Source organism: Ochlerotatus camptorhynchus, unplaced genomic scaffold, assembly GCF_037179485.1.
Source record: "Ochlerotatus camptorhynchus isolate MF236.1 unplaced genomic scaffold, CSIRO-AGI_Acam_v1.1 ptg000085l, whole genome shotgun sequence".
Taxonomy (NCBI): domain Eukaryota; kingdom Metazoa; phylum Arthropoda; class Insecta; order Diptera; family Culicidae; genus Ochlerotatus; species Ochlerotatus camptorhynchus.
This window is the reverse complement of record NW_027040575.1, coordinates 5,813,267-5,831,411: the sequence shown is the minus strand read 5'-3', so window position 1 is coordinate 5,831,411 and position 18,145 is coordinate 5,813,267. Positions and strand designations below refer to the sequence as shown.

General features: G+C 36.5%; 1 protein-coding gene across 10 annotated transcripts in view; it reads right to left on the bottom strand.

Moving 5' to 3' along the window:
• Window positions 1-18,145, bottom strand: part of LOC135698364 (kinase D-interacting substrate of 220 kDa-like) — an 83,156-nt gene that overhangs the window by 16,395 nt on the left and 48,616 nt on the right. The window contains exon 2 of one of the 10 annotated variants that reach the window (XM_065218284.1): window positions 13,822-14,139. The exons of the other annotated variants lie outside the window; for them this stretch is intronic. Coding sequence (XP_065074356.1) covers window positions 13,822-13,911 — 90 coding nt within the window. The 5' untranslated portion in view covers window positions 13,912-14,139. The remainder of the gene's footprint in view (window positions 1-13,821; window positions 14,140-18,145) is intronic. 10 annotated transcript variants of the gene reach the window in all.

Sequence of the window (18,145 nt, the reverse complement as noted above, 5' to 3'; positions counted from 1 at the left end):
GCGTAAGGTTACGGATAAAAGAAGATAAAGGGTTCAACTCAATTCAAACGTACAAAACTCAATGTTCTGCGCAGTATAAAATAGCAGCAAATAGGTAGTAAAAATATCGGCAAGAGGATAGAGAAGAAAAACACTAGTTTGTGGTAGTTAGTTGGCATTATAATCTGTGTAGAGAGAGAGAGAGAGAGAGAGAGAGAGGAGATCTCTGGATAACGAGAATCAGTTGTCAGGCTCGATTTTAGAATTGGTAATGCAGGTTGATGTTTTCGCAATTCGGAATTACATTAAGCTGAATATAGACTGATAGGACTAATCCGGTTAGAAGAGTGGAAAAAAATACTAGTACAACTAACTAGAGTAGCGTTGAAGGTGTGCCATACGAGTTCTACACCTGCAGGGTGCATAGAAGCAAAGAACAAACAAATTGCACTATTTTAAATTAAACAAAATGACAATAGCAAACGAAATAAGCAATTTAACGAAACCTCTAAGCTGACAAACAAACGATATGACGGATGAAATAACTTCGATTCGAATGAGCTTTGATGAATGAGTATGGACATAGCAGGGTAGTGAACTAATTCGGCATAAGCGACCATTTCCGTCATATCGAGCAGAAACATCAAATTAATATATCCATGGTTTCGACGTGAACGAATCAATCATACGTTTGGTACGATAGTATAGTAGTAAAGCTACAAAACAAAGCCTATAAGAACTCTGCGGTAAGGGTTAACTCTTATGTTCACCTTGCAACTTCGGTACACACTGACTTGGACACAACTCAATAGGTTACGGCAACGGTTCACTGGCACTGAATTCTGGTTTGAAAGATATATTGCCACGTTGGGAGATAGTTTGTTACTGTCAACTCAGCAGAAAAAAAAAACAGACAAAATTTGCATAACATAATTTTCTTCTGTTGTAGTCGCTTGGTGGTAAGACTACACTCAGAAAATTTTTCACTTAGATGTTACATGAAAACATATATAGATTTTTTCCATCTTGCTTTTCACGTAAATTTTACGTTTTTCATATGTGGATTGGTTTGAAAGTTCTAATTTCAATCCACATACAACTCTAATAGGTAGTATAGGATTTGGAAATAAATTTCACTTTATTTTCATGTAGCATCTAAGTGAAAATTACTCAAAGTGAAAAGATCTTTGCCCAATCCACTAGAAAACAACATAGATTTTATGGTACTTTCTAAGTGAATTTTATTATGATTTCACTTAAATTTTACTAAGTTTCTTCGTAGCATCATCCATTGTTAGGAATTTAAAAAAAATTCGAGATAATAAAAATTGTATTGTTCAGAAAGCTGATAATATATTCTTATTAAAAAATACCATACACGAACGATAACCCACATAATAGAACTATTCCTCAAATGGTTTGCATAATTACCAAACACGTCGTTAAGCAAAATAACCATAAAATTTTTATTAGGGATGTCTTATGTGTTCCAGCAGCTTCCGGCCAGCTGCCCTTCCTTTGCCAATCTTTCGGGTGAGATCATTCCTCATAACATATCATAAATAAATGGTGCATCATGACAAAAATAAAACATCATACTTATCAGAAAATTCAACAAATCCAATGGTATTTGTGAATGCAGCAACAACTCGTAAGCAATGCACCGTTTGGACGCCATGTTAAGTTTTGTTTGTGCCATCACCACTCAGGAATTTTCACACTATAAATCCATGTAGAATCTAAGTGAAATTATCTTACATGAAATTCATATGAAACTTATATATATATATATATATTCATCTAAGTTTCAAAGCGTATTACATTGCTTTTAATACGATTTGTAATAAATTTTATTAACGTCATTCACGTTACAGAAAATTTTTAATATCTGAAGGTCACGTGTTTTTTCCAGTAAAATTTATGTGACAAATTTTTTGAATGTAATATATTTTGATTTCTAGTAGGTAGGGTAGAGCGCTACTTCGTCGTAATCGCCCATTTCCGTTCTATCGATCAGAAAAGATCAATAATATCAATGATTTACCGTGCACAAATCAATAATAGGTTTGTTCCGATGCGTTAGTTCATTAGCTACAACATTAATCCTGTTAGAGCGCATTGTATGAATATTTACACTCATTGTTCTCAAAACAAAAGAAGCGTTTCTAGCGAATCCCCTGTTTCTACGTTTATCCGTAGGACGAAGGAAATCAAATGGCGTTTCAATGCGTTTTGACGGAATTGAAACTCGTAGGACGGATTTAGAGTCAAGAAGCAGTATTAGATTTTAAACAATATCTCAACAATTTGTGACTCTTTATCAAATCCAACGGTATGTATGGAAAGGTGAATAAATTTAGAAGTCATCTCTGAAAAAAATATTCCATTTTTTGTTCAAATCCGTTCAAAAACGATAGGTAAAACGCGGGTTGTACTTAGTAGGATGGAAATTAGATCAAAAACCCTATTGATTACTTCATAATTTTTATTTATTTCAGGTGGAATGACTACTGGTCGACCGAAACAGACGCTCTTGGGCACGTCACACCTTTGTTATGGGCATAGTATCATTTTAAGCGGCGCCGGTGTTTTAGTGGTAAGCGTTAGCTCTCACCCCAGCAGGCCTGGGTTCAATCCCAGTCGGTGCCGCCGGGATGTCGGTGCCACGGGAAGTAAAGCCGATGGTCCCCGGTTTATGAGTTGATAGGTCGATATGTAGGGTCCAGGTGTGGGAGCCGCCTCCCTGGCCTGGCGTCAGTGTATCATTGGTGCTCAGCACGGAAAACAAGACCGACGGAGAATAAATCAAGGAAAAAATACATTTCATTTCATTTTAGTATAGAGCATGCTGTCCTTTTGTTTTTTTTTCCTTTGGTTTGTTTTTTCCGTCGATCTTGTTTTCCGTGCTGAGCACCAAAGCTACCGACGTGCCAGGAAGGCAGCTCCCACACCTGGACCCTACCTATCGACCCATCAACTCATGAACCGGGGACCAACGGCTTTACTTCCCATCCGAAGGAAGGCGTGATCAGAGATGTTATGCCTCAGATCATCCCGGCGGCGCCGATTGGGCTTGAACCCAGGCCTGCTGGGGTGAGAGGTAATCACGCTTACCACTACACCACCGGTGCCGTTGCCCTTTTGTTGCATTTTGCCCCGCATAGTTGAAAAATCTAGGATTTAGACGTTGTCGAAACTGTTTCTTAACTTTGCATTTTATATTCACGCATGGAGTAATACAAACATGATTAGTTAAAGTTGTAAGTATTGCAAAGCTGCGACTGAATTTTGAAAAATCGTAAATGGTTTTAACACTTTATTGCGTGAAATCGCCGAAAGCGACTATTTGGTAACTGGTTGCAAGAAATGCGGTTTTTTATGATTTTAATAGATGATGATGATGATGATGATGATGATGGTCCCACCTCTTACCCCTACAAAGGTTTGAGCTGGACGATTTATCTTTAAGATAATTAAATATGACATTTTAACCAGGTTGGCAAACAAAATCGAACTGGTTTCAGTTACAGATATAAATTCCCTCTAGAGTTTACAGTTGCTTCACAGCGATATAAATGTTGAAAAGCTCAGGTGTCCACCTCTTAGTTCACCTTTTTGTCAACCTAAAATATTCATAAGTATTACAAGCAATCAAGAGTTACAATCAACAAAGCATCCTATTACACTAGTAACCCCGCAATCTGATGCTATCATAATTTTCAGCAATGTCAGGAATGCTCACGAACCCCCAACATTTGCCAGAAAACTTACTACTAACTCAAGGTATCTTCCAAATAAGCTTCAAAATTGCATTTTTTTTTATCAAATGTTAAATTCAGTCCTCTATATCCGTAATACGCGCGCGAGGCTCAAACCTTTGTAGACTACTATTTTTTTTTACTACTACTATTAAATCATATATCAAAAATCCATCATCACCATCGTGGCGAACAAAACAGTGCTACAATAATTATTAAAAAGTCGTTATAACAGCTATCCATACAAAGTAATCCGTTAAAAATAACTTCGTCAAGATACATAATTTGTCAATTCATAAAAAAAAAATCACTGGATAACCGTTCAAAAGACAGTTTTAACGTGTGAAATGCAATGTCTCTTAAATTCTGCTAATGTTGTTGAACGTTTAATGTGTCTAGGCATCGAATTGAAAACATTTATTCCTTTAAAAAATAATGAATTCTGTGAAGCACAAGTCAAGAAATGTGGTGTTCTTATTTCAACCGCGTTTCTAGTATTATATCTATGAAAGTCACTTCCTCTTTCAAAGAGATGAACTAGCCTCAGGCTAAAAATCTCTATAATAAAGAAAAAAAAAAAAAAAAAAAACTTCCTCTTTCAATTCGATCACACAAATATCGAGGCAGCAAACCGTTAACTACTTTAAAAATGAACACCATAGTCAAATATACAATTCTTTGCTTCACCGACAACCATTGTAAGGCGTCTAGCATCAAAGTTGAGGAAGTGAATCTATTACATCTCAAAATCAAACGCATTATTTTATTCTGCAAGCGCTGTAATCTCGATATTTGTGTTGCATTAGACAGAAATAAAATGGATGGGCAAAAGTCTAGATGAGGAGAGATGATTGATTTGTATAGCTGTATTTTACTGGCAATAGTTAAATCGTTTTTCAATCGACATAGAATTCCATACTTCTTGGCAATTTTCTTGATGACATTGTCAATGTGAGAGTTGAACTTAAGTTTGTCATCAATAATCACGCCAAGATATTTAATCTCCTGAACGCGATCAATAGTCTCATCATCAATTACAACAAAGACGTTCTCATTTAATCGATTCCGCGAAATTAACATAAATTTAGTTTTACTTGTATTCAATTTTAACTGCTTACACTTCAACCATCTACTTAGATACTGCAAATCTTCATTCAAGTGTGAGATGGCAACTTCTAAATCCTTAGCTGCAATGAATAACACAGTATCATCTGCAAAAAGGTTAATGTCGCAAAACCGTAAAACACGTCGCAAGTCATTAATATACATAATAAATAAAAGGGGCCCTAATACACTTCCCTGGGGCACTCCAAGGTTGTTCTCCACGGGACTGGAAACAGAATCATTAAAAACAGTCCGTTGAGTTCTGTCAGACAAATAGCTTTCAAACCATTTATATGCAGTACTCGTAATTCCAAAGCGCTTGATTGTACTTAACAGTAAGGGCCTAGAAATTGTTTCAAAAGCGCGTTTCAGATCCAAAAAAACAGCAACAATCGTATCTTTACGCTCCAAGTTGTCTTTCCACTTTGCTAACACCAAATTCAATGCAGTTTCACAAGAATGACCTTCCCGATATCCCGATTGTTCTGGTATCAACAAAGAGTTGCTATTCAAATACTCCAACAGCTGGCCTTTAACAACAAGTTCTAAGATTTTCTCTAATGTGTGCAACATGTTGATGGGACGAAACTCTTCGGCTTTAATCGTCCAGCAACTTTTTGAATAGGAATCACTAAGGATTCCTTCCAAATTTGTGGCACATGTCCATTCTGCAATGATTCATTAATAAGGTCCAGAAAGATGTGGCCAATGACATGAAAGCAATCTTGAATAACTCTAGCATTAACATTATCTACTCCAGCCGATTTTCCTAATGAAAAACAAATAACTCTAAGTTCATCTAATGTAATTGGGTGAAAAACTTCAAATCTGCAACTACTATTAACTGGCTGTTTTATTTCGTCAGGTTCATCGACCAATTCAATAGATTGATTAATCAATGAAACACTGTCTACGAAATAATCATTAAACTTAGATGCAATTACTTGTTCTGACTGTTCTAATGTGCCATTAAAAGTTATGGACCGCGGTTTGCAATTACTAGGTTTTAATAAAGATTTCAAAATTTTCCATAACTCTTTGCTGTTGTTTTGATGCTGATCAATCTTCCTTTGAACATATTCACAACGAGTTTTCTTTATCGATTGTGAATACTTATTACGCGCGATTGTGTACCTAGTCCAATGATTGTCATTATTAGATCTACAAAACTTTTTGTACCATTTGTCCCTTTTCCGTTTAAGACGCAAAAGATACAAATTGTACCAGCTGTTCGAGTTTTTCAAAGAAACAAACTTTTGCTCAACTAGTTGATTGGTACACGTTTTCAAAGCGTTATTAAGAACAGCTGTAGATTCATCTAAGTTACCGGCCGCGAATGGAAAATCCAGGCTTCTCTCAACAAGATTTGAAACAGCTTGCTTCGAATATTTCCTCCAGCACTTCAATTTTACAAAATTATCGTTATCGTTAACATGGTCTAAAGTCGTTATCGTTATCGTTAACATCACTAAAGTCTCATGATCGGTTATTTTCAAATCAGTATCCGTAACTGAACAAATGGAATCAAAATTGGAATAAACGTGGTCAATTAAAGTTCTACTGTGCCTGGAAATACGCGTATATTCATTTACCGTTTGCTTTAAATTAAAAAACTCAGCTAAATGCTTCAAATGATTCGAATTATGGTTATCACGCCAATTAATATTAAAATCACCAGCCAATATATTTAATTTACTAGAATCAAGGAATGTCTCGAGCCAGTTCTCTAAAACTTCAACAAAACGCTGGTCACTAGAACTGGGAGAATGATACAAAACACCATAATTACCCATCTTCATGCCACGTACAACTGTAATGCCCAAGAACCAGTTGCCATCAATAACTTCGTTGGTACGAAGGTTGAATTGAACTGATTCTTTGACATAAATAGCAACACCGCCAGTGTGTCTAGAATGTGATAAACAAGCAGCAACAATATATCCCGGAATACTATACTGATCAAAAGCTTCAGTTTCTACAATATGAGTTTCAGATAATAAAACTAAAAGAGGACGTTTTTCCTCAACAATCTGACGTAATGCTACGTAGTTTGTTGACAACCCCGCAATATTCAAATATAAAAAATCGAATTGATTCACATTCCTGGAACTTGGCTGCTATTTATTGAAACGCAAGCTGCTTTTCTTCTGATCAAAAAGTCTTTTATAGAGCAAACATTCCGAGCTAAATGCGGCATGGTTGACGTCCAAGTTCATTTTTCGTTCTTTATTCAATATGATATTCGTTAATACAATATGATCGTATTTCGATATCGTGAAAATCGTTATTGGAAAGCCAGTATGTATTCATATGGCCTCTTTATGGACACATATAGCAAATATGATCATCTTATACGACTTATTTCGTTCATATCGGAATGGAATTATACAGACCAAAATGTTGACTGGAGATTTTCATGCTTTTCGCACTGTTGAACTTCGTTGATCAATTTAAGTTTGCACTTCAAATTGGCCGTCGGCGTGAATGCCGTGTATTGGTTGAAACCTTGGACGGATTCAAACGTCTACTCGAGTATCTTACTCGGAAGGAACACACATTTTTTTAATTACGGCGCCAAAACTGAACGTCTGTTCAAGGTTGTCTTGAAAGATCTGCCTAGTGGTGAAATCCTGGATCAGATCAAAACTGAATTAACAAAATTATTTGGAATTGAGCCAGTTCAAATAGGGTGTGGCATCATTTCAGCATATCTCACTTCACTTCGGCACACCTCCTTATATCAGTCTTCTACAGCCTTGCACAATGTTTCATAATTTAACTCTTGAGCATAGAATTTGATGCTTGAATGTTGAATGTAGCTGTTTGTCTTCATTGCTTTTGAGGCGTACGACGGAAATGGGTAGCATATGCCGAAGTAGTGCTCTATCCTAATTAAAATTAAAATTAAATCCCGTCCTGGTAATTGGCGGTGCGGGATTTCTAATGATTTTTAGTTAGTTCACCTCAAGTAAAAGAAAACAAGGCTTATTCTCCATGTCCGAGTAAAGCGGGAACACTTGAGGAAGACTGGAGGAAGTTTCCAAAACCTTAACCAGTGCCATGAGTGCCAGAGATGAGATCACGGGAAAAAAAATTGCAAGACATTTAAATGTACAAATTGAAGTGAAAATAACAAATCCATGTTTTGAGAATGAAAGACTCGAAAAACGATCTTGCAATCTCCTCTGCTGCTAACAAACATCAGCGCAGAACAAATTCTATTTTCATACCCATTAGAATGGTTCAAAATATTGATCTTGCTCCATCAAGCTCAATCGATTACAAATCAGGATCTGATAGTTCTCTCAAAATTTTAGTTCATTTGGATGCGAACTCATACAGCACTGGCCCTTTGAAGTTTATATGAAAATTACTATGGCAAAAGTGAACTTTTTGTTCTCAACGTTCTAGCGCTTTTCTGAAGTGATCTACGGAATAGTTTGTTATCTGATATTATGGGAGATTTTATCAACTGCAACTTTACTGAAGACCACTTTTTGATTTATTAATTGATTTCGTAGCCGATAACTTTTTGATATTATTAATCGGCTGCTTTGATGCACTCATGACATAGTTGCCTGGATGCAAATATAATAAATTAACTTATAAATTAATTTATAATATTTGCTAATACCCATAGGTACCAACAGTCAGCAACGTCCAAATTCTTTATCCTTACCAGCAGGTAACAATATTCAGCAAGTTAACGGACCTTCCTATGCTGCTATTGCAGCTGGTAGAGATCGAAATCAACGTTCTAGCAATCATAGCAATCAACGTTCTAGCAATCATAGTTCTAACCAATTTAATGATTTATTGATTTTGAATTGGGTAGCATTACTCCTCCTAAACTGGAGTTTTTACAGCAATCATTGACCGATTACTGATATGCTGAATATAAACTATATGTTTGATGCAATCACAAGTGGAGTTTAATTTTCAAATAAAATACCCTAGTAGCACGCTTGTCACAAATAGGTTGTGGCAACTTCTATACAACTAATATTAGTCATAAACAAGTTGCTGCAACTTATTGTGACGGAAATGTGCTACTCGGGTAATACTGACTCTGAAATTCATTAATGGATTCTAAATAGTTGAATATTTTGAATTGGCATGCTCGATATATTGAAGATAATGACGAGGAGCTCTTTAACTTTGTACGATTTCATAACACATATTGGTGTTATTACTGAAACTTTTTTAAAACCTGGCAATAAGGTAAACACCGATCTTATTTTCTTTGTTAATCGTAATGAACGCCTTGATGGAGCCGGTGGGGGCGTTGCTATTATTGTTCATAAGTGTCAACCAAACTATTTCTTCATTTGAAACCAACGGTTTTGAAACATTGGGGATTTCTTTCGATAAGAAATTTGGACAACTTACTTTTATAGTTGCCTGTGTGTTATTTTAATGCATAGGCCAGTAATTTTTTTTTCTCAAGCGTGACCTTTAGGAAATAGCCCGTAATAGGTATAAATTCTTCATTATTGGTGACGTTAATGCAATACACCTCTCATGGAACAATGCCCAAAGCTGTTCGAATGGAAAAATACTATTTGAATATTGTTCTGCAGGCTATTACACTATTCAATATCCATATCCATATCCATATCTGGCGGGATCGTCAAAAACAAATTAAAAAAAGATTTTCTACCCTAAGGAACAAAATCATTGATAATAATTAGTCGAAATTAGACCCGAGTTCCAAACCTTTTTGGACACTCACAAACATTTTGAAAAAAACCTCAAAAACTAATTCCAGAACTATAGGTAAAAAGTTTAAAAATATGAAAGCTCTAGGTGATGATAGAATTTTCCATATCCATAAAATCTCATAGAGAGTACCTTGTCTTTCTTGATAAAATTATTTAACAAATTTTTTCATTTGGCATACTTAACTGATAAATGGAAAAATGCCAAAGTAGTTCCAATTTTGAAGCCGGAGAAAAAAAATCAAGTTGAAGCTTCTAGCTATCGTCTACTAAATTTGCTTTCTTCAATAAGTAAACTTTTTGAAAGGGTGTTCATGAATAGAATGATACTTCACATCAATTCAAACTAAATGTTTGCAGATGAGCAGTTTGGATTTTGCCATGGGCTACTCATCAACTTTTAAGAGCTACTAATTTAATTCATTCTAACCCATCTGAAGGCTGCTATACTGTAGTTGCTCTTCTAAACAGAAAAAGCATACGAAAGTGTGAAAGTTTGATTGACAAATTGAAATAGTTAAATTTTATACTCCTTATTATGAAATTAGTTCAAAATTATTTAACTGATAGAACCTCTGCAAGTAAATTATCAGAATTCCTAATCTCATCGACTACCTGTTAGAGCTGGAGTTCCTCACGTGAGCATTCTTGAGCCGATATTGCATAACATTTTTACTTTGGACCTCTCTGAGTTGCCTCAAGGTTGCCACAAACGTGTTTTCGCCGATGACACAGGCATTTTTGAAAAAAGAAGTCTTCTTGCTATTTGCAGTAGATAAAAAAAAAAGTTTAGATAATTTCTCTTCTTATTTACAATCCAAAACTAAACTTATAATATTCCCGCATAAGCCCAGAGTTTCGTTTTTTAAACCTAGTAGAAGTCACACAGTCACTATGAACGGAGTTCCAATTTCTTGGTCAAGTCAAGTGAAGTATCTTGGACTAGTACTTGTTCATTCCTTTATTTAACGTCGGTCTCTGTTCCGCAATCTAGTGCCAATCACCCACGAACATCGATTGTCATCCATTGACGGCAATTGAATGTGCAGGAAGGCAGCTTTCACACCTGCTTGGAATATCGCACCCATTCAACACACATGGAACGGGACCGACGGTTTTACTTCCCTTCCAAAGGAAGACGTGACCAGAAATTTTTATGCCTCAGAAAAATCCCACGGACCTTGGCTGGGATTGAACCCAGACCTCAGAGGTGAGAAAGCAGTCACGCTTAAAACTACACCACCGACGCCACTTTTAAAGATCACATTGAGGGAATCCAAGCCAAATGTAATAAACAGGTAACCAAAACTATGCCTGAAGCGCAAACTTCTAATATTTAAACACATTTTTAGACCTGCCATGCTTTACGCTAAGGGGCCTCCCTTAGCTCAGTCGGTAAAGGCGCAGCTACAAAGCAAGACCATGCTGGAGGTGGCTGGGTTCGATTCCCGGTCCGGTCTAGGAATTTTTCGGGTTGGAAAATTTCTCGACTTCCCTGGGCATAGAAGTATGATTGGACTTGCCACACAATTATACCAATGCAAAAATGGTACAGGCATCGAAAGCTCTCAATTAAAAACTGTGGAAGTGCATCTAGAACACTATGTTGAGAGCACGCAATAAGCTAATATGGGATATGCAATAAGCTTGAAATGCGAAGAAGAAGAAGAATATAGTTGAAGTTTTTAGTTTTGAGATGACAATTGTTATACTAATACTCAGGTATAGAAAACCTGTTTAAAATACTGAACTCCTATTAAGGTAACAACAATAAAAACACACTTCGATATATATATATATCATAACAAATAAAGCTGGTAAGTTACTGTAGTAGGGGGCTGTTCATAAACTACGTAGACAGTTTATGGGGGGAGGGTTGGCAATTATCTATGGCCCATAAAATTTTTAATTTTTTTGTATGGACAATCGCCTACACAGAGGGGGGGGGGGGTCAATAATCCCAAAAAACTTTCTACGTAGCTAATGGACAGTCCCTAGGTGTCCACCTAAGTTAAAACATAAAAGTAAATCGATTTGAATTTGGAACAAATACAGAGTTAAGCGAAATGATCCAGAGCTCGTTCAAGGTAGAAACGTTTTATTTTCTTTTACAACTCCATTAATTAAAGTGAGATGGAGCGCGGGTTGTGCTCAGTAGGACGGAAATTATATCAAAAACCCTACAACTTCTTATGATTTGGATTGATTACGTCCCTACTGGGACTTTATGCCGGCTCTCAACTTAGTGCCTTTGTGCATTTCCACAGTTGTTAATTGAGAGGATTCTAAGCCTGTACCATTTTTACATTAGTATATATTGTGCAAGTACAATCAGGGAAGTTGAGAAATTTTCCAACTCGAATAAAAATACCTAGACCGAAACGGGAATCGAAGCCAGCCACCTCCAGCATGGTCTTGGTGGAGCTGCGCATTTACAACAAGATTCTAAATAAAGAATGGCTTTCATATTTGGGCCTTTAACTTGCACTACACGCTAGACAGAACGGATAACCATTGCACCCAACCATGCTTTGATTTGAGTATTGCATGAGATCATAGCTTGCTGTCCAGTTAAGTGTTCTACAGAATAGACTAGATCAACAAGACAGGATTTGAGATTACATCAGCAGTTGAATTTCCATACCCAACGGTTCAAACCTAGTCTTTGCTTTGGCAGTGGCATTGAAATGTTGCAACGACCGGTAGCGTAGAAAATCCAGTGCAGGAATAAGCACTGTTCGATATCCGGCTGCCGACTGACAGTAGCTAATGAGTGAATAATGTTTATGAGTTTGCTAAAAATTCGGCTTTGTAATGGGTATAAACTATCCGCACATCCCCGTACAGATACAAGAGTTTCTTCAACTATATTTGCAGCATGATGCGGTCCAAGTACAGTACATTCTCGGTTGAGAGGCAAGAGGTTGCGTGCATTCGATTCTACCAATTATTGATTGTTTCTAAACAAATAAGACGCGGCGCCAGACAAAGAAAGTTTTTTTTTAATGAAGCAAAATAGCATAATAACCTCTAGAACTTCCTTGAACCGGCGACTGATCTTCGGTTTTTATTGTAATTGCAAGCATCACGAGAACAATGTACATATTAGGGTGGATCAATATTGTATGGCGGGTCTAAACGCTCATGCTCCCCATTGCTCTTTATAATGAGGTCCTCAACAACTTTGTCAAATTTAAACGAGTTTGGTTGCGATGTGGAGATCACAGATCGGTTCGACTTCTGTACAAAAAGTTATTGACCATTTATTACCATTTAATTTTAGCGAAAATATAAAAAAATGCAAAGGGGAGCGAGAGGTTGTAAAGGTGACTCACCCTAATATAGGTATATTCTGCTGGCGGCAAAACATGACAACCTGCCTAGGTTTACACTTGGTGAAACAGAGCCCGGTAATAGGCAATAAATTGATTCTGATGGAAGATTGAATTGATGTGTCTCTTTCCGGAGATAGTTACAAAGTTATGGGCTGAATACAAGTAATTTTGTAGACATTTTGGGGGAAACATGGAGTAAGTAAATAAATTGAGTGAAGGCAATTTGAAAATGACCATAGCATATGCTACTACAATCTAAGGAAATCCCACGTCTGCATACTGGCAGATTCCCAAAAAAGATTTCAACCAAACCGGTAAACTTCGTAACACAGTAGTCTAGTTATTATGAACATACTGCTGGTTGGAATAGCTTTATTGATTGATACCAACGCAAAATGCATGAATTGTATGCAACTGGTATCACGAACAAACGTGACTCAGAACCTACAGCTCCGTTATAAAAATGTTTAAGAACTTATAAGAATTGGTATATCAGCAAAACGACGGGTATACACACTCAGTCAGTCATGGTAGTAATTTGAAGTCAACCGGTAATTAATCGGTGCGCGGCGGAGCTTTTGATTTCTGAATATCAACACCCGTATCATGGTGCATTATTTCATTTATGTAAAACAGTGATCTGTGCACCAACACCTCGCCCACGATCTTGACAGTCACCAGTCCATTATTTTTTAAATGACCGGTGGCTGACTGAATGGCTAGTCTCAATCAGGCTAGTATCATTACCACTTTAGCTGGAATGCTGCACAATGCTGTATTTACAGTACCAAAAGAATCTGGAACCACAATAACGAATATTTATTCATAATTTCTACGAAACCTGTTAGACTACTACGAATACTTCAGAATATATGTTTGGAGTCTAGAATTGAATAGAAAAAAAAAACATGATCAACAATCACTAACATGCACTTTGGACGATCTCGATATCCGGCGGCTGTACTCTTTTAGACGTTGGACGTTTAAAATTAACTCGTCGTATCCTATCATCTTCATCTTGATGTGTGTAGAGATGTAGCGGGCAGCGACGAATACTCAAGAATGTGCAAACGTTTCCTGCTGAGTGACGCTGAACGGCTGCTGGGAAATCAGTCTTGAGCTGCGTAATGGCAGTAACGATAAACGAGAGAAGCAGCATTCACGAGGATTTTTGGAACTACCGAATTTCATAAGAATTTATGCTGCCCCATCAAACCCCGAAAAAAAAACAGTCCGAATGTTGAGCTGTTAATATACAATAAAACATATGAATGTGGTTTTGCTTGTGCTTGTGACTCCCACTGGGCTTACCATGCAGATCTCTTTATTTTGCTCGGTTCTTCGAATCACTGATTGTACAGCAAAGCACTGCCGAAAATTTATTTTTATAAACCCAACAAGGCAATATCGTTTATTGCAAAAATTGCGTGCGAGCTCGACAATCATCGTGAAAAGTGCCTCCATCTGTCTCTATATTTTCTCAGAAAGCAGTTGGAGCTCGTAAATTACATGTTTTAAGTTGTCGGATTAATCAGCAAACGATGATTTAACTGCAGAATGATATATGTACAACGTATAGTCTGCATCACAAATTTATTGTACTGACCCTTGACTCACTCATTTAAACGCTTTCTTATTTAAGATGCCAACATTTGGTCAAATAAACTGTTTAAGAAATCGAATATGAAGTAACAGGCATTCCGGTACATATTAAACATAATGTTTTAGATAGCAAATAAAAATTGAGAATGTCAAGGTGAATTATAATATTGAAAAAAGAAAGAGAAAAAACATTACATACGACTTATACCTAGTTTACGAATTCAATGCTAAAACCTCTTTGTTTGTAGGAGCATGGACATGACATAGCGCTTTGGAATAATTTTGCCAATTGGATAGCGTAAACAAACAGTCTGATTTAGTATTCTACATTCATTCATTCATTGATGTGGTGCTTAAAAATCTGTACATGCCAATTTTATACAATACAATTTGCCTATTATAGTTAGGCAAACTCACTACAACGAGTAAGAAGAGTTTTGGGTTTGCGTCCTCTCTACACAAAACAATTCATTTTACCGTCTTCAAGGTGTGTATACTCTCAATCGAAATACACCTCACATAAACAGAGATGTTAATACCATAGAAGGTCCCGAAGAAACGTGCTCAGTTTTGGTACTCTCTTCGATTCCAAGCTAATCGATTCACCCCTCGAAACATAGGAAAATCCACTAACCCCTAATTTTATCTGTCAAACTTTCATAGCGAATCAAAACAAACATTGTGTAGTACTAGAATTTCGACTAGAATGGGGTACGTTAATCGTTTGTTTGAGACCAATATGCTAGTCAAGTAGTGAGCCAATTTAAAATCGTTAGTTTCGTATTGATTGTTGTTAATACTGCAACCTGAGCGGTTGAAAAGTGATGCATTTAATTATAAGTTCAAATAATAAATTGAAAATTGTTTGCCTCAATATTGCGACAGTATCGTTCAGGTCACCGTAGTAAGCGAAATCGGGATTAATTTTTAAATAGGTCCAATGTGCATTTGTCGATAAAAAAATCGATTCACCTTTTACCGCGACCAGCGCAGTATTTTCGCAATAATGATACGTACCTTTAATATAATCTTAGTACTTTAGATTGTATGCATCACTATTACAGATCTACCACTCAGGTCGCGGTAGAAGGCGAATCAGGGTAATCGATTTTTCGATTTTTTTTAATCAAAAAAAAAAAGATGGGAGTTTGCAAACATTAATCGAGAATTTATATTTCAAACATAAGAAAGATGCGTTTATTCGTTCTGAAAGTTATGGGTGATGAAAAACTCTTAAGAACAGAAAAATTATGTCTTGCGTAGCATGTCAAATGCGTATTCTTCGACTTTCTTCATCGATTTTCTCATTGGGTTATTCCGGCAATATCAATAAATTTCTGGTAATGTTCGCAGCGCGGTCGGTAGGAGATGTTTTCAGCTTGTACCTGATATAGCATGTCGGTAGGAAATGCTTTGGGCACATTCTACCATGACGTTACAACACTGATACCGTAACCGGGTCAAATTTATCGCTCATTATCGTAAGTATAGAAATACATTTCTACTAATATCAAAATAGACAAACTAATGCAGGGCTGTTACAAAATTTTAAAAATTTGAACTTTGCTAGCTTTCTACTTTCTATTTATAATTTTCACACTGCCGTACTGTAATGAAACTATCAACTCAATACTTTCATCTCCTCATCTATCGTATAAAATGTTCACTTTAGGGATCTACAACTACATAAAACCTGTCAATTTCGCTATCTGAGAGTCACAATCACCGATGTTTCGATTCGTGAGCCTTTACTCAGAGCGAGGTTTTATATATATAAAAAAAAGACAAAAATCCTAGATTTTTTTTTTTTTTTTCTATTCCAAACATCCCTTTTTTTAATTTTATGCATCTATGTCTATTTTTTTGCAAGGTATCCTGAACATCTCTGTTTATCATTCTGTCTATTCCGGTCAATTATTTGATTATGCACGTATGTCATCGGAGCAGTGCGAAATCTTTTTTTTTATCCCAGAAGGGGCGTTCCCACTGTGTCAAACAATAGTTTTAAACGTTTTGGTGAGTGTTTTTTGTTTTCTTTGATTTGTTTTCCGTCGATCTTGTTTTCCGTGCTGAGCACCAATGCTACCGACGCCAGGAAGGCAGCTCCCACACCTGGACCCTACCTATCGACCCATCAACTCATGAACCGGGGACCAACGGCTTTACTTCCCTTCCGAAGGAAGACGTGATCAGCGATGTTATGCCTCAGAACATCCCGGCGGCGCCGACTGGGTTTGAACCCACGCCTGCTGGGGTGAGAGATAATCACGCTTACCACTACACCACCGGCGCCGCTGTTTTGGTGAGTGTTAAAAACGTTTTGACTACTCAGTTCAGAAATTAATAATCGTCGTTGTGTCACATAACAAAACTGCTCACCAAAACGTTTTGGACTACCAAATTTCGTAAAAAAAAACAATTTCTGCCCGATCTAGTTCGTCATACATAAGATATACAGATTTGAGATATTCACAAAAGTTATAGCTAATATCAAAATCTACAAAAGTTTTACTCTTCATTTTACAGAATTTAGTTGTTTCATCAACTAATCAAGTTAGAGGCAAATGAATGTAAATTAATGCATATGATTTGCCATGCCTGGATATCACTAGAAAAAAGTGTTTCCTTGAAACTTTAATTTCACTGCAATTCGACCATTTCGACTGTTACCTCACAGCTTCACAAGCATTTTCAAAAATATTAGAAAAATGTTTCTTGGATTGTTTTCTACAAATAGTTCTTCCACGACAATTTACCACATTAATTGATTTGGCAGTATGTCCGAAATAGTGAAATCCCTATACACAAAGAGGGTGGCACCGAAAAAACGTGACGTGTTAGGGAATAAGTACAGGGTGACCAATGAATTAAAATATTTAAATTTAATTTCACCTTAAATTTTCGAGTTTGCCGGTTGTTTAACATACTTTTCCTGGTTTGATCGAAACAGCTAAATATGATACAAATACCCCAAGTAACATTGCAAGTTTTATCGAGGTTTTACAAGAGTGAGATCTAATAGAGCACGATAAAACCAACCATGTTACTTGGGACATAGATTATTATTTCGGATAACTTTTGACTCTGAAGAATGCGGTTTGTAGTTGTGAGATCAAAATACGTATCGTGGGAAATTTTAAGAAAATTTTAACGAAATTTCAAAACGAATCCTTGACAAATTTTAAGAAGAATCTCAACGGAATGGTTAGAAGAAACCCTAATGAATTTAATAAGAGAGAATTATGATATTGTTCAGGGAAATCCTGAAGGCAATTGGACATCTTGACATCTTGGGATGATTCTAAGGAAATCCTTGAGAAACGTCCCTATATATTAGGGTGCCAATAAAAATGGCCATCTTGAGTTTTCAAAACCGAACATATACAAAATGTTTATTGACTCGAAAAAAGACCCAGTACAAAATTTGGGCTCAATAGGACATGACTTTGGGTGGCGCAAAATCGCCCAAGTTTGTGTTTGTTTAAACCGAAAAATCACAAAAGTAGTTTTTCGTTAGTGGGAGGCGGGATTTACGTATAATATCACAAATATATTTTAAGATTGTAATCAAATTCCGGTTTTCCTTGGTTCATTTCGCTAAAGCCACATGCTTCGGTTTGGTAGTATAGGACTTGGGTCTGGCGAAGAC